This window comes from Ursus arctos, chromosome X (assembly GCF_023065955.2).
Source record: "Ursus arctos isolate Adak ecotype North America chromosome X, UrsArc2.0, whole genome shotgun sequence".
Lineage (NCBI taxonomy): Eukaryota > Metazoa > Chordata > Mammalia > Carnivora > Ursidae > Ursus > Ursus arctos.
In genome coordinates, this window is record NC_079873.1 from 15,536,796 (window position 1) to 15,564,373 (window position 27,578).

At 45.4% G+C, this 27,578-nt stretch overlaps 1 protein-coding gene across 9 annotated transcripts in view; it reads right to left on the minus strand.

Annotated features, from left to right (window-relative positions):
- SH3KBP1 (SH3 domain containing kinase binding protein 1) overlaps positions 1 to 27,578 on the minus strand; it is a 324,749-nt gene that overhangs the window by 228,440 nt on the left and 68,731 nt on the right. For 2 of the 9 annotated variants that reach the window (XM_048213447.2, XM_057310432.1), the window contains exon 1: positions 11,870 to 12,004. The exons of 6 other annotated variants lie outside the window; for them this stretch is intronic. In XM_048213447.2, coding sequence (XP_048069404.1) covers positions 11,870 to 11,920 — 51 coding nt within the window. In that variant the 5' untranslated portion in view covers positions 11,921 to 12,004. Of the gene's footprint in view, positions 1 to 11,869; positions 12,005 to 22,739; positions 22,874 to 27,578 lie in introns of those variants that run through there. One more of the 9 variants, XM_057310438.1, reaches the window with a different exon arrangement.

Consider the following 27,578-nt stretch of genomic DNA (forward strand, 5'->3'; position numbering starts at 1 on the left):
CTACCTGTGAATGCGATGTTATTTGGAAACGGGGCCTTTACGGGCGATCAGGCTAAAGATGAGGTCCTTTGGGTGGGCCCTCACCCAGCGTGCCTGACAACTTCATAAAAAGGACAGATTTGGACACGGAGACACACACACAGAGACTGTCCCGTGAAGATGAAGGCAGCGATCAGGGTGATGCCTCTACGGGCCCACGAAAGCCCAAGGTTGCCAGCAAGCCAGCAGAAGCTAGAGGAGGCGCGTGGAACAGACGCTCCCTCACGGCTCGCAGAAGCAACCAGCGCTGTGCACACGCTGATCTCGGCCTTCCAGCACGCACAGCCGCGAGACCACACTTTTCCGCTGTTGAAGCCCCCGGGTGCAGCGCTTTGCTGCAGCAGCCCAAGCAGAGGAACGTAGGAGACGTCAGGGGTGGTAAACACACCGCACCTGAGGTTGCTTTTAGCCCATCTTAGCGGCAGCATCATTGTCCCAAATAAAAGTGTGCCTGGAGGGCCGGTATGTGATGAGGTTAAAAGGAACAGGAGGGCTCAGAAGCAAATACTTCATTGCTTGCTAGACCCATGAAGTGCCCGCCTCCCCCACATCCCAGGAGTTCCCGGCAACCCTGTTTGAAAAGGACTTAAAAAGAAAGTACAAACAAACAAAACCCCTCAAATCAGGTCGAGGTCAGAAAACCAGGGTAGGGGAGGTGGCGGTGGTTCCTACCATTATATTACTAAATGAGCATTATCACGAGCGCCCTTTGTGAGCACCTACTCTAAACCAGGCATTATGTCCGTCCCTCGCCTTGACTCTGAGAAGTAGGTGTTGTGGTCCTCTCCTCAGGGAGGGGGAAGCAAAACCGGAGGAGCTGACTTGCTAGAAGGCCCTATATTTGTTCGCCAGGGCTGCCTTGACAGATACCACAGCCTGAGGGGCTTCAACAGCAAACATGTATTTCCTTGCAGTTCTGGAGACTAGAAGGCCAAGGCCAAGGCTAGGTGTCGGCCGGCTGGCTTCATGTGAGGCCTGTCTCCTTGGCTTGCAGATGGCCACCTTCTCGCTGTGTCCTCACATGGGCTTTGCTCTGTGCACACATCCCCGGTGCGTCTCTGTGTCCTCATCCCCTCTTCTCATAAGGACACAAATCAGATTGCAGGAGGGCCCACCCTAGGGCCTCAACTACCTCTTTCAAGGCCCTGTCTCCAAATACAGTAACATCCTGAGGCACTGGAAGTTAGGGCTTCACCATATGGAGGGGACACAATTCAGATCATAACAGCTCCTTCAGGAAAAAATCCCAGAGCCCACATTCCAATCTAGAACCATTTGGCTCCACAGGCCATTTTCCTTGGATCACTATGCCTGCTTCCAAAAAGTCTCCTTTATTTGCTGTAAGAGAACATTTATTACTTGAACAATAAGAAAAATAAACAATAAAAGTTCTTTAGTTTGTTTCTTTTTTAAGACTCTCTGCTGGGGTTCCAGGCCACCCTCCAGGAAGCTCCCAACAGAGTCACGGGACCAGGGTCCCAGGTGTAAGCCCTCAGAGAAAGTAGAGGAGAGAAAGGGCTGGGGAGGAAGCAGAGGATGGCCCCTTTATCCCCCCTCCCAGGAGCCCAGCCAGAGGTTGAACCTAAGCAGACTTGAGTTTTCACCATCTGGGGCAGGGGCCCCGAGCCCCAAAAACTACCTCCTACCATTAGCAAGAACACTGGAAAAGGGGGTGCACCCCAAGAGGTGGCCCAGTTTTAGGCTCACTGACATATGAGAGGTTTCCTGAGACCTGCTTTCCTCTCTGTGTCTCAGCCTTGGGGTGGCTAACCCCAGACCAACTCAAAAAAATCCTGGCCAAGACTGCAGCAAGCGAACATTGGCAGTGCCCATCAGAAAGCCCCCAGCTTCACAGAAACACAGGCCTTTCATGCCATTAGGCCGGGCTGTGGCAGCTGCTGTGCCCACTGGGGTTCACAGAAACATCTTCCAATGTCTGCCACCCTCCACTGCTTCAAATACCAAATCAATAAAAGATGGCACCTTGCTGGGCCCTTCCCCAGCAGGAAAGCACCACGCTGACAAGTGAGGCAACAGAGACCTTAATGAGCACCTTTCTGGGGACTAACAATGCGGGTATCCAGGGACAGTCTTCCTTTACCAAGCACAGGGGCCCCATAAAATAAGGAAAATGCCAAAGCAAGCAGCTGATCAAAATACGTACGTGCCAACACCACACTAGGGTGACGAAGACTAGAGACCAAGTGTTGGTCCAAATTTCATCAGGGAAACACAGCTGGACAAAAATAAGATAATACAACAATAAAATGCAATATCGGCCATAATGATCTTTTTTTTTTTTATAAAAGGAAAGTGCAAAAAATAGCATGGAATAGATGAAGATGGGGAATGGAGAAACATCAGAAAAGACTTCATGGAGGAGATAAAGAGGGGTGGAAAATGATGATGAAATGATTAGAGCACATTACATTTACATTTATTACATTACATATTTACACAGTGCATTTGGTACATTTGCTACGTAGATTCTGAGACACATCATCAAATGTTACCAGAAAGCTGCCTGCCTGGGTATTGTCTCCTGGCTTTATACACATACTTTTTACTCCATGGTTGAAAAAAGCAAAAGCCAGTTTCTGGCCAATCCCAGGAGAAAACCAGTAAACACATATCCCCCTTCCTGATCACCCTCAAGACAGTGGCCTCCTAACCCTGATGGCCCTTCCCATGGATGGGTCAACCTTTGTGTTCCCAATGTATAAATCCACAGTTTATGCCAGGCAGGAAAAAAATGCCTGATGCAACAAGTCCAGCTACTCCCAGTGGAAGGGCAATTTTGCAATATCTATGAAAATTCTACGGGCACAGACTCTTAACCCAACCCCCCCACTGCTAGGCATGTAGCCTACAGACAGACTCATGTAAAATAGACTGATTAAAAATAAATAAATAGAATATAAAAAAATAAATTAAATAGACCACTTTGCTACATGAGAGAAAGAAAAGCTTGAAAAACCCCAAACAGGGCACCGATTAAACAGAATAAGGTGTAGGCATGGAAAGATGTGTTAACTGAAGAAAGCTAGTTAGATCAGACCTTGCATATAGTTGGCCAGTTTGTGGGGTTTTGAAAAAGCCTTCGCACATTTTTAATGTTTGTGTATGCATAGAAAATTTCTAGAGAATGAAAAAAATACAAAGGCAGAGTAAAGGAGGGAACTTTATTTAAGCTTTTCTGTACTATTTAAAGGTTTTACCACAAGTTTTTATCATTTTATTTTTTTATTAGAGAGAGAGAGACAGAGATAGCAACAGAAATAGTGAGAGAGCGCATGAATGGGGAGGAGAGGGAGAAGCAGGGTCCCCACTGAGCAGGGAGCCCGTGGGGCTCGATCCCAGGACCCCAGGATCATGACCTGAGCTGAAAGCAGACACTTAACCAACCGAGCCACCCAGGTGCCCCTCATTTTGTCATTTTAAATACATATAAGAAAACTCCATGAACAATGAAAATTCATGAGAACATAGCCCTAAGTTTCTCTCAGCAATGAACAAACTCTTAAAGGTAGATTCGGTGATCTTTACGGGGCTGTAATTCCTACTCAGGAAGTAGTGCTCTACGGTTACGAGCGGTTTTCATGAATAGGGCATGAAACCTACATGGCTTCTTTTTAGTCATCATTTAATCAGAAAACCGAAGAACTTTCCACACCCCATTCTGCACGTCTAATGCATAATCTAATTTTTATGAATGCATTTTCCATAATTTTCAGGGGCAAAGTTATGTAATATATTCAAAATGTAATCCAGCTCACTACAAATTAGGGATCTTATTCAATGGATGATAAAATCTCCTTATTTCTATAAGGGGGTAAAAAGGCTGTGAAGGGCGTGGGCACACACACATAAATCCTCATCATAGTTTTGCATGTAATAGCAAAAAACAAAATTGGAAATGAAACAAATGTACACAATAGGAGACCAAGTGAATAAATTATACTGTAACCATACAAAGAAATATGATGCGGCCATTAAAAATCTTGTAGCTCTAGGGGCGCCTGGGTGGCTCAGTCGGTTAAGCATCTGCTTTTGCCTCAGGTCGTGGTGATCTCAGGGTCCTGGGATTGAGCCCCGCATCGGGCCCCCTGCTCAGTGTGGAGTCTGCTTTTCTGTCTGCAACACCTCCACTTGTGCATCCTCACTCACTCTCTCTCTCTCTCAAATAAATAAATAAAATATTTTTTTAAAAATGTTGCAGCTCTATATTAGAGATATGGAAAGGTATTTGCGGCACATGTAAGGTAAAAAAAAAAAAAAGCTGATTATAATAGCATTTGTGGCACGGCCCTATTTGGAAGATTGATATATGCATGTTGGAAAAGGTTAGAAGGAGGTAAAGCATCATGTGAACTGTGGTTATCATTGGGCAGCAGGCTCCCAGGAGACTGCATATGTGCCTTTTTCAGTTGATCTCTATTCTAACTTTTCTATTAAAAAACATTTTTAATTGTGTGATTTCTAACGTAAAAAAAACGCTGGCTATCATATCCTTCCTTGGGAGACCCAACGCTCTTCCATGGAGCCAAATCCAACATGAAATGTGCTGCATGTTCCCTTTTCTACCCCTTTGTGGGTCTTTTGATAGTTTTTCTGATGCTTTAGAAACTAGAGCGGGAAAATGACAGGTCTGACATTTTCAAGGTTGTCCTTTTCCCTCTTTCAAATGCTGCTATTGAACTCAGGCTAGTGGTTCCTAACCAGGGGCAACTGTGTCCCAGGGGACATTTGACACCCTCTGGAGACACTTTTGTTCTCACATCCGAGGGAGGGAGGAAGGGAGGGAAGTGCTACTGGCGTGGGTAGAGGTCAGGGATGCTACTCAGCAGCCTACAGGGCATGGTCCCCCACAATAGCCTTAAGTGGCCCAAAATGTCGACAGTGCCAAGGCTTGTGCTACAGTAACCTTGTGTTATGGTAATGAGTCTTCAAAGGACTTTCTAATCCTCCATGAGAAGCACCCTCAAAATAGCTGTGTAAGCACGCCTGGCTGCGAGGCCCACGCGCTGATGATGGAGGCAGGATAGGAAGCGAATCCTGGATCAGCTCCCTTTCTGGCTGTAAAACTTTGGGCAGGTGACCACATCATCCTGCAGATCGCCCATCCTCCTTCGTAAGATGGAAATACTGCCTCCCACCTCACAGGGTACACATGAAGTTTCAACAGAATAAGGTAGGGGAAAGGGTTTAGTAAACTAGGAAGCACCAGGCCCGTGTGAATGGTCCTACCGTTCTGGGATACCAGGCATCCAGCTTTATGAGGGAAAGCGCATTTAGAGTTTCCATGGGTCTCCACTAGCACAGTCTGTCTGCCCTGAATCACACATCACAGCAGTGATTTTTACTAAATAGTGAGACTGAAAAACAGAGAGCGTTGTTTTTCCACTACATATTCCTTGGCCTAAGTGCTGAGGCAGCAAAACTTAGTGATCGAACGACAAAATCTGAAGTCAGACTCTTAGGAAAAGATCCTAATGCCACTAGCTGGGTGGTATTAGGGAGAGACGCGGCTTCTCTGTGCCCTCGGTTTCCCCATCTGTCAATCCAAACCACAACATCTGAGAGCAAACCTATTCTTTTAAAGTTTTTATTCAAGTTCGTTAGTTAACCTACAGTGTAATATTCGTTTCAGGTGTACACTACAGTGATTCAACACTTCTGTACATCAGCCGGTGCTCATCAGGACAAGTGCCCTCCTTAGTGCCCATCGCCTGTCTCACCCGTCTCCCCACTCATCTCCTCTCTGGTAACCAGCAGTTCGTTCTCTAGAGTTAAGAGTCTGTTTCTTGGTTTGCCTCTCTCTTTTTTTTTTCCCTTTGCTCATTCATTTTGTTTCTTAAATTCCACATGGGAGTGAAATCATATGGTAGTTGTCTTTCTCTGACTGACTTATTTCACTTAGCATAATACTCTGTAGTTCCATCCATGTCGTTGCAAATAGCAAGATTTCATTCTTTTTTTTGGCTGAATAATACTCGTGTGTGTGTGCGTGTGCATGTGTGCATGCGTGTGCACATACCACATCTTCTTTATCCATTCATTAGTAGACGGACACTTGGGCTGTTTCCGTAATTTGGCAATTGCAGATAATGCTGATACAAACATCGGGGTGCGTATATCCCTTTGAAGTAGTATTTTTGTGTTCTTTGGGTAAATACCTAGTAGTGCAATTGCTGGATCGTAGGGTAGCTCTATTTTTAACTTTTTGAGGACCTTCCATACTGTCTTCCAGAGTGGCTGCACCAGCTTGCACTCCCACCAACAGTGCATAAGGGTTCCCCTTTCTCCACAACCTCACTAACACCTGTTGTTTCTTACATTGTTGATTTTAGGCATTCTGATAGGTGTGAGGTGATACCTCACTGTAGTTTTGGTTTGCATTTCCCTGATGGTCAGTGATGTTGAGCATTTTTTCATGTGTCTGTTGACCATCTGTGTGTCTTCTTTGGAAAAACGTCTCTTCATGTCTTCTCAGAGTGAACCAATTTATTACTGGAATCAGGACACTTTAGAGTGAAAGAGGGTGTTATCACTGTCGATGCTAGGATAGCAGGCACACACCAGAACCGTCCCTTGGCAAACAAGGACGTGAGGTCATTCTAAAGAATATTAACAGTACGCACCTCACAGGCTTGTGGTAATGACTAACTAGGATAAAGGGGACAAAGCCCGCAGTACACGCCGTTAAATCCTAGCTAGCAGTCTTCCCTCTCTCCTTCCATTCACTCAGCAGGTGCTTAATGGCCTGAAGCTGGGCACCAAGAAAGGAATGGTAAGTCAGATATACCTGCTCCCTGTCCCCAGCACGGTGCCCCCACCCCGTTCCACAGTGTGTTTGTTACAGTCCCAGGACTTTTCTTCCACAACAAATACAGAATTTAAACACAGACCCACAGTGAACACTATAGGTCCAGAACGCCAGGAAACACACACTAAATGTGTAAGAGTTCAAAGTCTCCTTCACAAAAATGAACAATGAATAAGAGCTTATCTAATCAACAAAGACAAAAGGATTTATTATTATCCCAAAGTCCCTGATTCAAGGAAGCGATTGCGGTCTGACTAAAAGCTATCAATGCGTCTCACAAAGAGATTAATAAAACTTTGTAACAGCACATAATGCTTAAAGGCACGTTCAAGCATCTCACTCCCTTTCATTTCTACGTATATGCCACGACGAGGAATTAGGTATAGTTTGTCCAAGACAACCTTACAGAACCCACACAATATGAAAGCAAAGTTAATCTAGCTTGCTTTGGTATTGAGATACATTTAGGTCTTTGGCCAAGAAAAAGTTTGATTCGGTACGCTAAAAGAATTTTCTCTAAAAATCAATACTCACTGTGAGAGGTGAATGTTCTTTATTTTACACAAAAGTACATTGACTTCTAGGGGTTTGGAACTCATCACAAGCTCCCTCCCCGCCCCACCCCCACCCCATTTCAGTAAAATTGGTCTCAATTACTGTCACCAGAAGTTTGCACACCTGAGCGTTTCCATATCCACTGTGGGGCCTGGCCCTCCCTCCTCCTCGTCGTTCACAGTTTACCAGGCATATCCTCTGCCTCTTTTTGTGGCCATTTCGGATGGTCCTTACAGAAGCCTGGTTCCGCTCCAGTAGTTGTTAGACCTAAAATACCAGTTAGGCCCTGCCACTGGAAACACAAAACACAGGACCTCAAAAAAGATTCTATCAAGTAAGCTGCACGTGCACATCCAGAACAAATGGAGGGCACATCACTTTCTGGCGCACTGCACGCCTGCCTTGATTCAAAGAAGCTTAAATCAATGGTGTGTGTTTTCATCTGGTGCTGTTTACACAGATGTGTTCGGTTTGTGAAAATTCAACAAGCTGTAGTCTCGTGTGTGTTTTCTATGTGTAGGTTCTGCGATAAACATTTTTAAAAGTAGCTTTCATCATATAAACCTCTACATAAAGTAAGCACCGACCTATCAGCTACACCAGCGTTTTTCCAACTATTTTCAAAGCATGGGTTGCCACCAATTAGTGGGCCACACAATCCATTTAGGAGATCCTCCCTGGCATTTTTTTGCCATTGGGGTACTAACACTGGAGACCTACCCTCTTCATAAATTTTTTTTTTTTAAAGATTTTATTTATTTATTCGACAGAGATAGAGACAGCCAGCGAGAGAGGGAACACAAGCAGGGGGAGTGGGAGAGGAAGAAGCAGGCTCATAGCAGAGGAGCCTGATGTGGGGCTCAATCCCATAACGCCGGGATCACACCCTGAGCCAAAGGCAGACGCTTAACCGCTGTGCCACCCAGCACTTAAATTTTTAAGTGCACACTACAGTGCTGTTAACTGTAGATGCCACGTTGTACAGCAGAGCTCTAGAATGGAGCCAGCCTGCAGGATGGAGACTTTATACCCCTTGAACAGCACTCCACCTTTCCCCCTCCCCCAGCGGCTGGCAGCCCCGATACCGAAGCAGCTCAATGTCCACTGACGGATGAATGGATAAAGGAACGGTGGCATACACACACAATGGAATATTTCTTGGCCTTAAAAAGGAACAGAGTCCTGCTATGTGCTGACAAGCACGTAAGAACGCATCACGCACAGTGAAGGCAACTATTATTTCAGGAAACTTGTCACAGTTCCATGTGTGCATACATCTACCTCCACGAAGTTGCCAGCTTTTTTAACTGAAAAACATGGCAAAAACAAAACAAAACCCGAGAAACGCTGAGAACACCGACAAATAATATACGGATTTGGAAGCCAGAGAGACCTGGGTTCTGATCCTGACTACTTACGACCTACCTCATCTCCGTGAACCTCGCTACACCGTCTCTAAAATGCAGGCAAGCGTAGCCTCTCCCTGGAGGTGGTATAAGGTGTCAGGGAGCTGGCAAGCAGCCCACCACAGAACACGACTCAGACACTGTCCCCATCCCTGCTGCCATCTCTGTGGCACCCTGGGCTAGGTTCTTTACCTGGAGGGAGGATGGTTAAAGGGCAACGTGGAAAGTGGGGCAGGACCAAGGTTGAGCCCCCATCACAGGACCCCTTGGAGCCCCTCGGGAGAACAAAGTGTGACCATCTGAGAGCAGCAGGGCAGGGAAAACCTACTGCTCGGCATCCTGGGTCATAAATTGTCCAGCTTTGGATTCTGACCAGAGGGCAAACCACTCTCCAAGATAGGAGGGTTTTCCCATTATTCTTGGCAGGACGTGAGGAAAGGCAGAAGGGGAGGAAGGCCTCAGTAAAGAAGTAAGTATTTGTTTTAAGCAAATTACTTTGAAGACAGGTGGTTTTCATTTTGAGAACAAAAATGATGCTTCAAACAGTTAGGGGGTTACTCCGGATACCAGCCACCAGCTTGCCAGGAGAGGGAAACAGGGCCTCAGGGTCTGGAGTGCTCCCAAAGTGCCGGTGATGAAGGCCCATGGGGCCAGGAGTGGCCAGCACAGAGATGATGCCACTGTCTTTACCAGCTCGCAGTCACAGACTACTGAAAAGTCATCCACGACATCGATCATCCAAAACCCCTACTCATTTAAGAAATCTTTGTTGAGCATCTACCGTGTGTTGCGAACTGAGTCAGGGGCTTGGGGATACGGTGGAATAAGACAGACAAGGCACCCGCCAGCCCCTGGGTGGACATTCCAGTGGGGGTGGCGGCGAGTGCCAAGCAGACCAGTGAGGTAACCAGGGATTCACAGGCTGTGTTATAAGTGCTCTGCAAGAAACAGACACGGTGATATGACAGGAAGGGAGAAAGGTAACTTAAGATGGAGGAAGTCCCTTAAGATGGCCCAGGGGCTTCTCGAAGTAACACCTGAAAGAAAGCAGAGCAAGCCAACCAAGCAAGAGCCAGAGAAAGGGCACTCCAGGGAGGGGGCAGCGCAAGCGCTTGGGCTGGCACGGCAGCTGGACAGGGCCAGGCGGGAGCGGGGGCAGCCAGGGCGCTGGTGCGGTGGAAGGGAGTGGCCAGGTGTGAGGGCGCCGGCCACGAGGCTGGAAAAGTAGGCATGTGCCAGGCTACACGAGGCGCAGCCGGTCATAGGAAAGAGAGTGGATTTCAAAGAAGAGCAACAGAGAGCTACTGAAGGCTGGAACACCATGATACATGATTTTGATGTGGGTTACATCATCGCACGCCAAACAAAGCGTACAGATGATACAGTGTCTCCAAAATCACTGATAAAAATTAGCACCGTGTTAGAGCTCGCAGACCGTTATGGAGGAATCTTGCCAGCTAAAGGCAAACAATTTTAGCCTAAATACCAGATGAAATACAAGAAATTCAACTGGGGAAAGGGGTGGGAGAACTTGTGACTGACAAGAAAACACTCTTATTAGCAATTAATTCACAGTTAACAAAGATAAAGCACACGGTAAAACTAATTAACAAGACAGGCTCTAGAAAGTCCCCTAAGCAGACACACGCCCATAATGGTGGAAGGCATCTGGGAACTAACTGATGTGCACGCGGGTTGCCTAAACCCATGAACGGGTTAACTGAAACAACCAGGCGGAATGTCACCATGACAGTGCCCTACGCCTACTTCTGAATCAGAAATCAGATCAACTGCTGAGCAGTTTTCTTCAAGATTTTTTTTTCTTCTCCCTTGCACTGGCTGAATATAGGTATCCATAACTTGGAAACTCAAAGCTGAATGAGAAATGACTCTTCTGAATTATCACTATTCCTCTAGGATTCATCACATGGCCTCCTGAATTGGGTCCCCTGTCCCCCACGATCCTTAATTCAAATGGATCTCTGAGACACAGCATGACCCACTCCCACCATCTACCTGAGACCTCCTTGTCCTAGGGGGTCACCTTACCTAGGCTAAAAGGACAACCTGGGGCTCTGGTCTTGAACAAAGCTGACACCAAGATCAAACCTATGACACCAAGCAAGAGAGCTTGGAGGCCACAAAGGCTGCCTTGAAAGAAGCCACGATGGCAACACGGGTGGCACTTTCTGGAGCCCAGCATGGTGCTTGCACTGATGGTACAATATTCCACTAAGGAAGGAGAAGGGGGACAAAGGGCAAAAATACATCACTTAGCAAATGCCTACCAAGTACTAATTACTTTCACATTCGTGATTCAAACAATCCAGCAATCCCATGAAGTGAAAAGATAGTGATTTTCAGATGGGAAGAGTAAGATGAGGAGAGATATTTGTTAGTTGCCCAAGTTGGCAGTGAGGATCTGAGCTTTGCCTGCCACCTCGACTGGCATCCAGCAGCAGGACAGTGCTCTGGAGAGACCTCAAGCTGACTTCTGTCCCACCTTCTATCTCATTCTTCTCTCTTTCCCATCACAGGGAAGCTGGATTCCACACCTGGCTTCATCCCAGGCTTCCAAACCTGCCAGCTGCCTCAGAAATGTTACCCGCTCCCAGCCCTTGATAGGGACACTTCACTGATGAAAGGGATGCCTTGGGCGGTGGGGGGCGGGGAGAGGAGGCTCCGCTGGCTGGGGTGTCCCGTGGACAAAACTCATCGATCGCAGTCAGAAGAAGGGAAGAACCCTCACACCAGATGACAGGGCTGTCAAAAATCTTTACAGATGCCACTACGAAAGGGGCTCAGCCAAAAGCCACTTCTGTCACAGAGGAACGCCGGGGAAAAGAAATTCCCTTCCGCCACAAACAAGAAAACTGAGACCCGGTCCGAGTGGAAAACAGTATTGCTCACCATCTCGGAAGGACAGAGCTGGGACCAAATTCCCCATCATGCCTCCTCCCTCCTGGCCTAAGAAGTAGTCAGGCAACAGGCTACAAAAGATGCAGACATAAGAGCAATGGAACCAGATGTATGGCCTACTTACAGTCTCAGGCGTGTCTGTAGCACTCGGGGCTTTGGCTGCGGAAGGGTCCATTCTGTGCAGTATGGCGTGGTGATTTCGGGCTGACTGTCTGAACTCTGGCTGGGAGTATGTTCCGTGCTTGCTGAGAGCTGCAAGTCTCTGATTCACTTGGCAGCAGAATTATTCTAAGCATCCTGTCCCGTACCCAACCCGCCTGCCCCTCCCACTACACATTCACACTGGGTGGTTTTTTTTTTTTTTTTAAATTCTCTGCACTAATTTCTGTCACAAATCAAGGGAAACTCATTTTTCAAAATTAATCCAATCTCTGGCACTTGAGAGCATGGAACCTTTCTGACTGAGGAGGAGGAAGAGGAAGAAGTTGTAACATCGGAGAGAAGAGTGGGAGAACCGCAAAGTCTGCAGTAACAGCAAAATGGAGATTATTCGAGACAGCTGAACCACTCCACCCAGCCTCCAGGAGGGGACATGCACGGGAAACAAAGGGCATATGGTGTTTGCTTTCTTCAACATCCGTTCTCACCATTAAAGAGCTGCACCAGCAAACACTCATTACTTACATGAGGACAAACCTCACTCCAAAACAGATTTGAAAAAACAGTTCCTAATCAAGTAAGTTATTTTGCAAAGCAGAGGCTTACCTTGAATTTTTATTACATATAAAGCAAAATTTAATAAAGTCCAAATAACTGGCAGAATGTCTACTTGGCTTAGTGAAGCGTGAATTATACTTGAAAGAAAGTCAATTTTTGTTAATTTCAAGTTCACATAGTAACTCAAATACTGACATATTCAGGACAGGATTTCATTTTTTTCCCCAAGGAGATAGAGAGCCTCAGTTATCAAAAAGAGAAAAAGTTATATGCAAACAATGAATCATGGAACACTACATCAAAAACTAATGATGTACTGTATGGTGACTAACATAACACAATAAACAATTTTTAAAAAATTCGTGAAACAAATATCCAAAAAAAAGATAAGAACAATTTTCTAGCATATACTACTAGTCATATATTTAAGCATTTCTATCCTAAAGCAAACAGGTTTTTCTAATGAGACTTAAATCGTTTATTTCCCACACAGGTTCATGTTACCACTATCACCCACACTATTACATTGTCCAAACATAAACTCGAGTGCACCCCCTGACCAAATTAGGATGAACTCCTGAATTGGTGAGACCTGAGTTGATGATGCTTTTCACAGAGACATAAAGCTAGGCTCAGCTCCTCTACCATGATTCACGAACCTACCCAGCAGAGGTGGCTCCCTTCCTCCTTCCCCAGCAAAGTCAACTAGTGGTCTGGCACAGGTAGCCACCCTTCCCCCAGAGTGCCCCCACCCAGCTGCAGAGGGGCAGACTCATTAATTCTAAGGCAATCTTCGGTTCAGGGTGGGCAACAGGAACTAAGCTCACACAAACAGGGACTCCTCCTATGTGCCAGCTGCGAACAAGGAAGCAGAGGGCACCACTGCCAGGCCATGCCATTCTACAGCTGCCTGACAACCACAGAGACACCAGTCCTGGGCCAAAGCTACTGGCACGACAACTGCAGAGGACAGACGAGAAGCACACCGGTCTCTGATGTCACCCTGAGCAGATGAACACATGGCCCTTGGGGTCTACCCACCCTGTAGCCCGCCCATTAGGTGAGACAGCAAATATCACTGCTGACAGCAGCGGGCTGAGCAATAGCTGGGAAGTCAAGAGCAAGAGTTTGTATTTGGGCAAAGAGACTCCTTGAAGTGAATACACTCACAGAAGACATTCCCCTTAATGTTAAAGAAAAAGAAGAAATTGGGGCGCCTGGGTGGCACAGCGGTTAAGCGTCTGCCTTCGGCTCAGGGCGTGATCCTAGCGTTATGGGATCGAGCCCCACATCAGGCTCTTCCGCTATGAGCCTGCTTCTTCCTCTCCCACTCCCCCTGCTTGTGTTCCCTCTCTCACTGGCTGTCTCTATCTCTGTCGAATAAATAAATAAAATTAAAAAAAAAAAGAAATGACAAAGATGAGTGGTTGGTTGCCTATGGCTGGGCTTGGAAGTGGGGAAGGACTGCAAATGGGCACAAGGCTTCTCTTGACATGAAGGTCGTGTATGAAAATTGGATCATGGTGATAGTTACACAACTCTGTAAATATGCCAAAAACCATCGAATGGGACACTTCAAATGGGTGAATTGTACGGTGTGCAAGTTAGATCTCAATAAAGCTATTTTTAAAATAAGCTGCATGGGGGCAGATACTCATTCAGGAGAAATCGCCCTGTTAAAGAAACTTCCTCCATCCACATCGGACAGCAACATGCCTCTGCTTAAAAGCGTTCCCTTGATGCTTCCTGATCACCTCTAGGGTCCAAACTCCTTACAAAGGTACACAAGGCCCCTGCCACCTCCCGACCTCGCATACCTCCCAGCCCCCCACCTCCATGTCCCATTTTACTCCCTGGCAAGGCTTCCTTCCAGATACTTCTCAAACTGCTTCCCCCTCCAGGCTTCTGTTCACACTTCCTCAGGCACTCTCACCATCCTCTTTGCCTGACCTGTTCCTTGTTCTCCTGCCCCAGGCTCTAAAGTCCCCTCCCTTTGGGCTCCTTTGGCATACTAGGTGCACACCACAATGGGTTAGAAAAGTGGGTTTCTGGGTCTGTCACACCCACCAGGCCAAGTCCTAGAACCTTGCCTCTGCAGCAGCGAAGGTTCAAGCAAAGAGAAGCAAGGTGCTCAGCGTGGTTGGGGCTCAAGGATTTCTCACAGGCTACAAGTCATGGGTGCCTGTGTCCCTTGCTGGGTCTGAAGTCACTGTAGGAAAGCAGGTGCGGGTCAGAGGCAGGTCACTTGGAACCTGCCTCTGGCTTTCCCACACCAAACTTCCCCCCCCCCCCCGGTCATGACATTTCCCTTATTTTTTTTTAACCCTCAGACAAGGTAAGGAGCTGAGGCAAAGAAAATTATAAATGCAACAATGGGAAACACTTGGTCTTGAAGAAAGGGACTTCAAGGACTTTTAAAAAGGGACACAACAGATCAAGGAACATGGGGAAGATCATCTCCCCCTGGTGTCTTACCTTCCTACATGATCTCAGGAGAAAAAATTAATAAGATTTCAGAAATGTTAAAAATTCAGTTGCTAGAGAGCCTCAGTTATCAAAAAGAGAAAAAGTTATATGCAAACAATGAATCATGGAACACTACATCAAAAACTAATGATGTACTGTATGGTGACTAACATAATATAATAAACAATTTTTAAAAAATTCGTGAAACAAATATCCAAAAAAAAAAAAAAAAAGAGAGAGAGAGAGAGAGAGAGAGGAAAAAGTCATACTGTGAAAGGGGTGACCCGCAAACCCCACCATGGAGCGGGTATCACCCAGCCTGCACCCCCCCACCCCAGCTTGTCCAGCCCTCCTCTGAGCAGCACAAGAAATGAAACCCCAGACCCAGGCACGTGGGAAAGTGCTGAAATAACGCTTTAAACAATAACAATGGTAATTTCAACTCCTACCTCATCATCATGGCTCCTCTTTTCCATATTTGGGCCCCGGCTCCCCTGGATGCACTCCGGGAGCCTCCACAGACATTATCTAATGCGAAGCGGGTCAGCAAACTAACCATTAAGTCCTCTCTCTCTCTTCTCCACACTCTCTGATTTCAGCCAGTCTGGACAAAATCATCAAGAGCAGGCCTGTTCCCTTCCAAGGGGAGTGGCTGTCAAGATTTCTCATGGAGTTTAGGTCAAACAGGAAGCTCTTAGGATGTCAGAAACTTTGTCTTTAAACATCTCAATCTGATTCCTACAGTGAAGTTTTCAAAGTTGTCATTACCCACCCCCCGCCAAAAAAAAAGACAAAGCTGACAGATCTATTATCAAACCACGTCAGTGACTCCCCGCCCCCACCCCCCACCGCCCAAATATCTGTGTAACCTCAGCCCTAGTGACTCTAGTTCAGTCGGCTGTGGGCTGGGAAGCTATGCATTCAAACTCCCCCAGGTGATTCAGATGATCAACACAGCCTTGAGACAGAGGGGTGGAGACAGAAGGGCCCGCTACACATGCACCCCCCCCCAAAAGTAGCATCCCCTGGGGGCTTGTTAGACCTGCAGTCTCAGTCTCCACCCCCCCAAGCACCGCCCCCAGCCCAGACCCCCTGATCCGAATCTTCATTTTAACAAGATCTCCTGTCACACACTCCCATGCTCCCGCCACCCGCCCCCACACCATCTCCCCCAACAGGGCACTGGTAGTGTTTGAGAAGGCTGGGCTATACCACCATCTGGCTTCAGAATCTCCTAGGTAGTGTTTTGTTTCACCATCACAAAAGGGAGAAGAAGCAGTGGGAGGTCATCATCAGAATTCACATTCCAAAATTTTTCAGGATCTTACTGATGAACAACAGGGCCAAATCCTGCTCCCTCCCTCCCACCCTCCCAGAAACTATGAGTAGCCAGATGAAATGTAAAGGGAGTCAAAGACTCTACACAGCCTGTTTTTTCAATTAAAGCAATTCGTTTTTCCATTTGTGCTGGCAGCGTCAACATTTGCACTACTGCGCATGTTTAAAGCTACCAGTCACATTCGACTCCTATACTGTCAAAGCAGCGGAACCTGCAAAGTCTCTGATATTAAACTGCTCTACGTGGAACCAAAGCATTCCAGGATAAATAATTCTTGGAACTAGTAAGAACTACTAATTGTACCCATTCTTAAAAATCAATATACTTGAAAAAACTTTTTAAAAATTTATATGCTTATTTCCCTTCTTCAAGTGCCATCATAAGGCTTTCATAGGAAGTGGCGTCCCAACTGAACCTGGCTGCATATTTAAAAAAAAATCTTGGTGGCTGCATATTAAAACACACACACACAACTCAGGGCACCTGGGTGGCTCAGTCGGTCAAGCATTCGACTCTTGATTTCGGCTCAGGTCATGATCTCAGGGTTGTGAGATCCAGCCCCTAGTCGGACTCTGGGGCTTTGTGCGGAGTCTGCTTGAGATCCTCTCTCTCCCTCTCCCTCTGCCCCTCCCCCTGCTTGTGCACACACACTCTCTCTCTCAATAAATAAATAAAATCTCTAAAACAAAACCAGCCTCACAGAAGCCTAACACCCAGCTCAGCAAAGATTCCCAGCAGTTTCTCAGAACCTGACAGATTTGGGTACCCCCTCACGCTAATTACGGTTTGGTTTGTTGTTGTTTTAATATAGCCAAGGCCACCCACATATCCTATACCCTAGTATAATTAGGAGTGAGCGAGCACTTGAACTCTGGGGTTAAACTACCCATAGGCTCGAATTCAGGTCTGGCACTGACTAGCTGTGCTCCTCTGGGCAGGTTACTTAACTTCTCTGGTCCATGGGAAGTGTTGTATAAAAGTTTGCTGTTTTTCTCACCCAGCATGTCATACCACATGAATGGTACAGATAACAGAACTACGCACACAGTAGGTGCTCAATTATTATTACTGGTCATAGAAAACACCCAGATTACATTTCCTTCAGTGAATGCTTCATTACTGAACACCAGCAACATTTCCATGTGTCAAGAGAGGTGCTCGTGGGAAAGTTCTTTCCTTTCCTTTAATGGCAAAAAACAGAAACCAATGGATATAATCATCTTCTTCATCCAATGCAAAGTTCTCCCTCTCTAAATGTGTACTTATTAAGGTTTATTTTTAATTTTTTTAAGAGAGAGAGAGAGAGAGCACACACGTGAGTGGGAGGGAGGGGCAAAGGGAAAGGGAGAGAGAGAATGTTAAGCACGCGCCATGCCCAGCATGGAGCCCTACTTGAGGCTCAATCTCACCACCCCGCGATCACGACCTGAGGTGAAATCAAGAGTTGGATGCTGAACCAACTGAGCCATGCAGATGCCCCTGAAGGTTTATTTTTATTATGACTTATTTATTCTCCAACAGTAAGTAATATTATAAAAAAAATAAAAAGCATTTGAGCAGGTGAAAGATGCAGTCTATGAAACAGTAGACTGATACCAGTTACAGTAACAGTTATTGAGATCACAAATGCTCATTTCCAGAATGTTCTTAGTAGACAAGTGCCAGAAAACATTGCCTTCACAGTATTAATATTATATATATAATATTAATATTATATATATAATAATTAATATTATATTATATTACTACATAATACATATGTAGTAGTAAGAGAGCAGAGGGAACTGGGATATTAAACTATTTAAATTACCCATTTTCATCAGTTTCGAAGCACTCATACCAAATGAACAAATTATCGATGGTTCACCATGTACTTATTAAGTCCATTTCCCTAGGCAGTTTTGCCAGCCAATGCTTTAACGTCAACTGAGTTAACGTAAGAACTAAACAACTGTATTCATTTTGCTTTCATCTGTCTCTATTCTTTAAGAATACCCATCCTTTCAGTTCTTACAGTGCAATCACACAAAGTCAGGCTACTGGGGTTCAAATACCAAGGTTAACCTTTAATAGATCTCCAATCTTCATCTCTGGGCCTCAGTTTTTCCATGTGTAATATAGGAATAGTCACTATCCAGGGTGGGGGGTGGGGGTGAGGATTAGCGGAGTTAATGCACATTCTCTACAATTACGAAGAAGAATGAATAATACACTTCTACTGGATAAATATGAGGCCTTAACTCACAACAGCAAATTCATGTTCCTTTTCGCTCTGTGCCAGGTCCTGAAATGGTAACAAGAAAGGTATTATAGAGTCTCCTGGCCCTCCAAAATGAGGGGAAAGAAGAGTAATTTCTGTGTTTAAAGAAAAAGAATGTGAGCAGGGGAGAACCCACCCACTACTTCCTCCCTGGGTCAGCCTTGACAGTGACACAGCTGCAGGGGTTGCTCTCATCAGCAACATTCTCATAACACTGTTACCTTCCAGAGCACTAATATTATACTGGGGTCCAAGCCTGTTCATGCCTCAGGGCCTTTACACTTGCTGTTCTCTACTTAGATGGCTCTTAGTAAGGGCAGGAGCCCCCTAATCATTCAAGTGTGAGCTACAATTTCACCTCCCCCAAGAGGCCTTTTCTGATGACTCTGGCTGAAACAGCCCACACACTCCACCAGTCAGCCACTCTGTCCTTTCCCCCCACTGTATTTCTTTGTTGCATATTTCACTATCTGTAATTATTTTTTTGCTTGTCTGCAGTTATGCTCTCTCTCCTCTGTTAGAATGTACACTCTCTAAGAGTACAGACCTTGTTAAGCCCATTCCTAAAACAGCCCCTGGCACATAAAGTGCACTTCGTGAGGTAGGTAATATACGTGTAGATACAGTTTGAAAGTTCCAACAGCTATGTCATATCTCTTTCAGGTTCTGATGACTGTTTTGTCTCTTCAGAATGCTTTTTCTTGCCTTTTGGCATGCCTTGTGATTTCTGGATGAAAGCCAGACCTTTTGTATAGGGCAGTAGATACTGAGGTAAATGAGACCTTATGTGTGGGGATTTATGTTAATCTAGTCAGAAGTTGGGCCATGTTGAGGTTTATTGTTCCTATAGACATGAGAAACTTCGAATTCCTCTAGGGATCTTTTTTGCCCTTGCTCTTGGCTCTGGGGCTTCCCTTTGTGCTGTTCACCGGAGAGAGTCTGTTCCTTGCAGTTCTCCCTGCTATAATCCACTGTTGTTATTCCTGGAGGCTTGATAGCATGCTATGGTGGGCTGGGGAGGGTTGCAAATATTCTAAGACTCCATCTTTGGAGTGCACAGCGGGCCTGTATCTGGCAGGTAGCCTTCACAAGTGCTTCTGTCCCTCCTCCAGGAACAGAGCTCCCCCACCCCTCTTCCCCCAGCTGCACTGGGTATCCTCCAGTGTTCTCAGTGTACAGCCTTGTGGCCCTTCCCCGAGAAGATTAAGACTTTTCTTAGGTGAGGGGGGTGGGCTGGGCTGGATGGAGTTCTTCCCCCAGCTACAGTGGTATTTCACCAGTGCCCTCAGACCCCGTCCTTCCCACTGCAGAATAAGCCTTTTGTTCCTTCAGGGAGAAAAGTCTGTGTGGATTTCTCAGTGGCTCCTAAGCCAGCACCTCCAGCCTGCACCAGAGTTTCCTTCAGATTTTCCCCAGTCTTCCCTGTGAGAGCCTTTTCCTGGAGGAAAAGCCTGCAAAAGGAGAGGACACCTTCCTACCCCTCTGGTGCCCCAAGAGCTTCACACTCTCAACTAGCCCACACTCAGCCTCCGGCCATTTGTCAATTTTTTCGCTTGATCTTTCTACCTACTTCTGTGGTGTCTTGTGGCTTCTGCCTCTGGTAAGCAAATGCTCAGGCCTTATGTCTCAGAAAGTGCCTTTCTCCAGAGTTTTAAATGGCTGTTCACTCTGCAAACTCAGTTCTCTGTCAATTTCCAATCTGTCCAGATTTTTTCTTGTAAGCGTGGGAGGCACATCTTTGCAGCTCTCTACATCTCTGAGCTGAAACTGGGAGTCCATTTATTGATTTTTAAAGAATCAGAAGTATACAAAATGGTAACATTTGATAAAATAGGTGGTGGGTAGGTAGATGGTGGTATTCTCAAGTTCTTCTATATTTTAATAGTCCAGTAACATTTCAAAATATAAACTCAAGGTGTGGGTGGCCATGGTGGAAAATAGTACTATAATATAAATAGGCTGACATATGTATACAGCCCTTGATTCTTGTTCAATCATTTACAGAGATCACCTGAATTGTAAAAGAAACAACTGGTATTTTGGGCAACACTTCAGAAACTATTCTAAAAAAATATAAATCACCCCAGTATACCATTAAATTTCAGTGCTGAAGTGACAGAAGAAACTAAAGTAGAAGAATTAATGTCCTCAAAGGAACAAGTTATTTCTGCATGTTTATAAATCAAAGTATATGACGCTATTACATGTTAATCGATTCATTGTCTTTTAAACTGATACCCAACCATTTTTATTAATACTCATGGAAATCTGAAGTCACTGATGCACACACCGGTGGACCATAGGTCATTCAGCAACTGTCAGATCCCAGGCTGCAACGTGCCATGCAACACCTAGTAACCTAACCTTTCAAATCTTCAGACCTATACTCCTCCTCTTTCCCGCATTCCTAATTTCATATAATCAGTAATCGTATGTAAATGAAAGCAGCAACAGCTTGCTGAGATCCATCTCATGGAAAGAACTTTCCCTTTTTACTTAAATAATTCACTATCTTAGATAATAGCAAATAAATTCTATGCTATGAAAAAAAATGAACCATTAATGACTCCAAAACTTCAGATTAATCTTAAGGATTGTATATTACATTCAATTAAACCAGATGAATATTTAACATGTTCCTTCTCTGTACTTAAGACCATTCTAGCCCCTCTGGGGAGAAAAATGGGTAGACGTGAATAACCTACCAAACTTTGCCATCACAACAGACACAGTGATGGGTCACAGGGCTGAGAAGAACTTGAGTGAGCACGCAGTATGGGAATGGCAAATGCATGCCACAGACCAAGACTGGCCCTGCAGTAGGTTTCATTACCAAAGAGAGTGACTTTTACTTCTTTGTGTGCTTTAATATTCACATGTACATTTCAGTTAAGAGGAAAAAAGGATATAGTTTTTAGTAAAGTGGATGAATTGTCATTTGGCTTTCACCATAACAAATGAAGACAGGCCTTAGTTTGTAATGGGACCACAAAGGGATGACCCCACCAATGATGAACCTGTAGTTTTAATTACCCTGTGTGGCTCTGTGAGATGCACCCCAGGGAGAACAGCAATCAGGGTGACCAGTTAGACAGCTAAATAACACAGTTCCCCCTGTCTCAGAACCAGGGCTTGTCAACTGTGCTCTGCTGTTGCAAGAGCTGTTTACAAGTCAGCTACCTCCCTGCATTGCACCAGGTCTGAAATTAGATTCCATATCCAGCTCGAGAGCTGGGGGCTGTGCTCAGCTTCTAGTTGGCAGCATCCTAGACTGGATTGTCATCTTAAAATATCTGTTAATGGAAACCATTCAAACCCAAGTTTTTAAGTAAAAGCAAGAGTAAAATCGAATAAAAAATATCAGAGGCTAAAAAAGGAGTAAGGTGTATGGATTTTTTAAAAAGATTTATTTATTTGAGAGAGCGAGAGAGCACGTGTATGGGGGGTAGGGGCAGAGAGAGAGGGAGAGAGAGTTTTAAGCAGACTCCACGCTGAGCATGGAGCCCGACACAGGGCTCAATCTCATGGCCTTGAGATCATGACCTGAGCCGAAAACAAGAGTTGGACACTTAACCGACTGCGCCACCCAGGCATCCCAAGGTGTATGGGTTTTTTAACCACCACTGACAGAAGAAACGCTCACTATAATTACATGGATTATATGTACTAGAGCGATCATCTGTCATGTGATATTTTGAACCAAATAAGAGAGCAGACCATGAAAAAAAAATCAATAAGCACAAAGAAGCGATTTCTCAAAATCTGAAACCACATGAACCTGACACGCCCCATATTCAAATATGTATCCAAGTTCATACCATGTGCCACCAGAACCCAATGTCATAATTACTCATTTAACACAGAATAGCTGAAACTACTTTCATATGGCAGATGTATTTTTTTAATAGGCTGGCAATTATTGCAGTTTCAAGATTTGGAGAGAAAAAGGTTGTGCACACACTCATGATTTTGCAGCTGAGAGAAACAGTTAAAGATTGAACTGTGAATATAAGCCAAGCTGTTAAACAGCAGTTACAGAATGACAGCAATAAACCTGATTCCTTTTCCATCTGCACCCCTGAAGGCCCCACTGTTACAGTGTGACTACAGTTTTAGCAGTTTTAACTTGATAACACTTGCAGGTTTAAACAGTTATAATGTATCTTTTGCCCATAATCTGTCAACCTATTCATTTGGACGTCGTTTCTTTACCGGTTTCTCTGCCGTGAATCGCGTGTGGTCAGAAAGCAAGCCCTGTGCGACCGAAGGCTTGAGCATCTGGCATCACACTGCAGACGACGAGATACTGTGGAAACACGCACAGCCTTGCTAAGAATATATTCACGTTTTAACACTTAAGTCAATGCCAATTATGGTTTATTATAATCATGACTAAAATACACATCTATAGTAAATATTTTAAAGGCAATTTTAATCTATTTTTTCTTCCACGATGTGCAAAACCTTTTTTGGTTTTAAGCTGGCCCCTACTCTGCTGGTACAAGCTATCTCAGATCTCGACCACAGCCTCAATTTACAGACAGGAAAATTACATCCCCGAGAGCTTCAGCATGGCTGCCAATGAGCTGTGCTGCTTCCTTAGAAGGGAAAGGTTCAGCGTAAGAGGACAGAGCAGCCGGGACATCCCCACATGGCCCCGGAACTGAGCAGGGCCTGAGCGCTCCCCCCCATGGCTGCCCCAGGCCTTTGACAAGAGCCCGGTTCCCATGGCTCCTCGCTCTGGGCCTCCATCTGGGACCACCTGCCTCAAGAAAGCCTGGGCAGGATGTGGTTTGCCTTGGACAGCCTCTCCACTTACAAACGAGGCAAGCCCACTGTGTTTTTCACCCAGACTCCCAGACACAGTGTATCAACTTTGTTGGTTTTCTCGAGAAAAACCTGGTGGTCCCAGAGGAAGTATGACAACAAATGAAACACTCTTTCCTTCATGACAAGCAAAACAGGCAGCAAAAAGCTAAAATGGGCTGACCTCATGCACCTCATTCCACAAATAACTAAATGCATGTGTGTATGTGTGTGTGTGTGTGGCTTTTGTGTTCATGTGTGTTGTGACCATACATTAGACACATTCACATTTTTACCTTCACTCTCCCTGAATGTCGCTCAAGATCTCTTGTCTAATCATCCTCAGTGACAGACAGATGGTGAGATTTACTCCTGAGCTTGGTGGGTGGGGGGGGTGGTGGCAGAAGATACATTATTTCAAATCCCCTTGTCAGAATGTCTCCTGAGCAGCCCCTGGAGGTGCGCTGCTGACATGTCCCTTCAGGACAGAACGAGTGCCCTCAGGCTGTGCCCCAGCTTGCTTTCCAGCCCAGGTGACACTCCTCCCGGGCAGCCCTGGCCAGGCACGGGGGGGGGGGGGGAGTTGCTAGGGCCTGCCCATGCCAGGCTCCTCTGCCAGGCAGTGTTTGCTCAGAAGCTCCTTGTCAGGCTGGCTAGGATGGCAACCCAAGGCTCCCCCTGCCCTGCTTCATGTCCTGTCATCTCCCAAGGGTGTTATCTTCCCTCCACAAATACACCTCCTGCACTCCTACCTCCACCCCAGCTCCCGCTGCCCACAGCACTCCACTGACAAACACCATACCTCTGTATTTTTCCAGTCTCTCAGAGTGGCTCAATAATTAATGTTAATGGTTAATATTTGTTGACTAATAAATATGCATCAAACACAACTCCGAGCTGCCCTCCACTTAGGAGCTCAGGCATCCTCCCTAGTACACTAGCAAAGAGGGACACTACTGTTGTGACTATTCCATGCTTTGTAAGAAGAAACGAATAGATGCCCAGAGGGATTAAATAACTTCCCAGGCGTCCGGAGCTAATAAACTGAGACTCCCACTTCTAGGATCATGGGGCACTGCTACGCCTGGACAAAGCCCCACCGAGTCCAGGGAAGCAGGGCCCGGGTCTGCAGCCACCGCCCTGCCCTCCACGCGCCTCCATAAAGTCGGGTTGAGTGTAAGCGGCCTGACCGTGTTCACGGCTCACAGCAGAAAGACTGAAATTCCTGGGCAGAAAGACAAGGGCACAACAGGTTTTCTTGCAGCGTGCAGTGCGTGCACCATGAGGAAGGAGGAAGATCTACCTTTCAACGCTACCATGCTACAGATGTGTTTACATATATCTCTCTACCTTCACCCTAAAAAAGAAATCTAATGATACCTTAAGTGAAAATATGATTTCAAAAATGTCATCATGTAAAAGTTGAATGGATGAGTTGAAAATCTAAAAAGTTTAGCTAGCCTGCAACTTGATCACCTATGAAAACTTTTATTCCAAAATTACCATTTTTATTTCAAATGACTACCTCTTATTCCATTTCATATTCTTTCTTAAGTTTTTATTTAAATTCCAGTTAGTTAGCATACAGAGCAATTTTAGTTTCAGCGCCCTCCTTCATCCCCGTCACCGGTCTCACCCATCCCCCCTCCCTTCCCCTCTGGGAACCAGCAGTTTGCTCTCTAGGATTAAGAGTCCATTTCATATTCTTCAATAAACTTAGGAAGATGGCACACATTCCTTAAGGCTCCCTGGAATAAAGAAGATTTCATGCAAAGCATCAAATTTACTCTGTGCTATAAACTCGGAACGTCCTGCTTCCTGGTTCTGGAGGCACTAACCTTTTTTTCATGTCAGAATGTATCAGTCTGAAGATGTGTACATTTGGCGGGTGTATGAACCGAATTTTTTTAATTCTAATTCTTACAATGTGGTTTAGGAGCCCCAATAAAACTGATCAGATAAAAAAAACTTAAGAGATATTCTGTACTTAAAATGCATGAACATAATAGAAGAGTTATATTTTCCAGTTAAGAATAGTAGCAATTTTCATTTATATGTCCGTATCTGGACTAATTCTAGAAAGGGAAAAAGCCCCATCTATGAGTTCCCCTTATACGAAGTATTCATCATTATTAGTAATAATATTAATAATGTGTAGCTGGACTCTAGGTACATTATTATTTATTCATCCTTCTGTTCTCAGAGCGTCCCAGTATCTGGCACACGATAAAATAACTCTAGCTCTTACAAAAACTCTACCAGGATATTAGTACTGTCACCTTTCACAGATGAAGAGCTGCTTCAGGGCTGTACAGCTGGTACGCCATGAGCAGGGATCACTCCCCCTCCTGAAACACCTTCTCCCCTTGTCTTCCAGAACATTCACTCACCTGGCTATTTTCCTCCCCTTTTGGCCATTCCCTGTCAGTCTCAATGTTGGGGTGCCCAGGGCTTTTCCCCCCTCTGGCCATACTCCCTCTCCAGGAGTTCTCATCTTATCTGGGCTTCGAAGGACTCCTAAATTCCTATCTGTAGCCTGGATCTGGCACCTGAACTCCAGACCCACATCCCTAACAAGCTTCCCGGTGCTCAAGAAAAAAAGCCTAGGGATAGGCTGGTGATGGGTATTAAGGAGGGCACGTATTACATGGTGCACTGGGTGTTATACGCAAGTAATGAATCATGGAACTTTACATCAAAAACTGGGGATGTACTGTATGGTAACTAACATAATATAATAAAAAGATATTATTTAAAAAAAAAGAAAAAAAACCTAGGGTCATCCCTCCCTCCTCTCTCTCACCACACATCCAGTCTGAATCCTAGTGGTGCTACCTTCAGAAATATCCAGAATCTAATCAGTAAATCCTGGTGGTATTACCTTCAGAAATATCCAGAATCTGACCACTTCTCCCCGCTCCCACTACCAACCCTCTGGTCTCCCCTGGATTCCTCATCAGCCTCTGACCTGTGCTCCCTGCTTCCACCCTTGCCCCTAGTGGTCTGTTCTCCACAGGGTGGCCAGAAGGAACCAGTTACAGCATCTCCGGTCACATCAACTCCACTGCCCGGGCCTCCCCTGATTATTTCCCACCTCACCCAGAGTCCCAACTCTTACAGTAGCCCTACCTGATCTGGAACCCTGTGACCTCTAAGCCTATCTCCTGACTCTCTCACTTAGCTCTCTCCCCTCTAGCACACTAGTCTCTGTTCTTCCTCCAACACACCAGGGACTTTCCCTCCTCAGGGCCTTTGTACATGCTGTTGCCTTTGCCTGAAAGCTCTTTCCCCAGATCCCCACACAGGGCTCTCTTTCTCGCTGCCTCAAGTCTTAACTTAAAGGTCACCTTTTCAGTGAGGGCTTTGCTGGCCTCCTTATCATCACCTGCAATCTAGCCCCCCAACATTCATATCCCCTTCCCCTGCTTTATTCTCCCTCCAACATACTATAACTTATTTATTATGTTTATGGCTTACTGTCTGTCTACCCCACTAGGATATAAGTGCCATGAGAGCAGGGGTTTTTGTTCGACTTATTCACCACGTATTCCCTAGTGCTTAGAACACAGTAAACACTCCATGAGCATTTGATGGATGAACAAGTGAAGCTCAAAGAGCTTAATTAACTTCCCCCAAAGTCGGAGAGCTCAGCTCGGACTCCAAAACCAGATGTGAGTCATCAGTTTGTGATCAAATAAAGATGCTTGATCAGTGCACACACAGATAGCTACAGATCTGATAAAAATTCAAACCAAATTACATAGCAAGAGATCAATTCCCCTAGCTCATTGGGTGCTTTCATTAACCTTATATTCACTTGGAAGACAAGAGGAATTTTAAAAACAACCACGTAGAAAAAGTAAGACATGCCTGGGAGCCACTTCAACCACAAGAAGCTGAAGGATGAATGCACCTTAATCCCTGGGGAAAAGTAAACAAGTCAGATCAAAACATTTTTCAATTTTAAGTAAATTTTTTCACATCTTAGAAATAAAGACACAAAACCCCCCATGATTAGCATGTTAGCGTTTTTCTCCCTATACACAAGACTCAGTGGTTTGTAGGTCATACCACACGTACAATTCCATAGCCTGCTTTTTCCTCTCAGAGCACATGTATTTCTGTATTACTGCATACAGCATGAGGTCCCCACATTCTAAGGCTAAGCAGTGACTTGTCAGAAGGTGATGAAATTGAAGTTGGTAAAAAGAAAAACAAAGAACACAAACAGCAACCAAACACGGA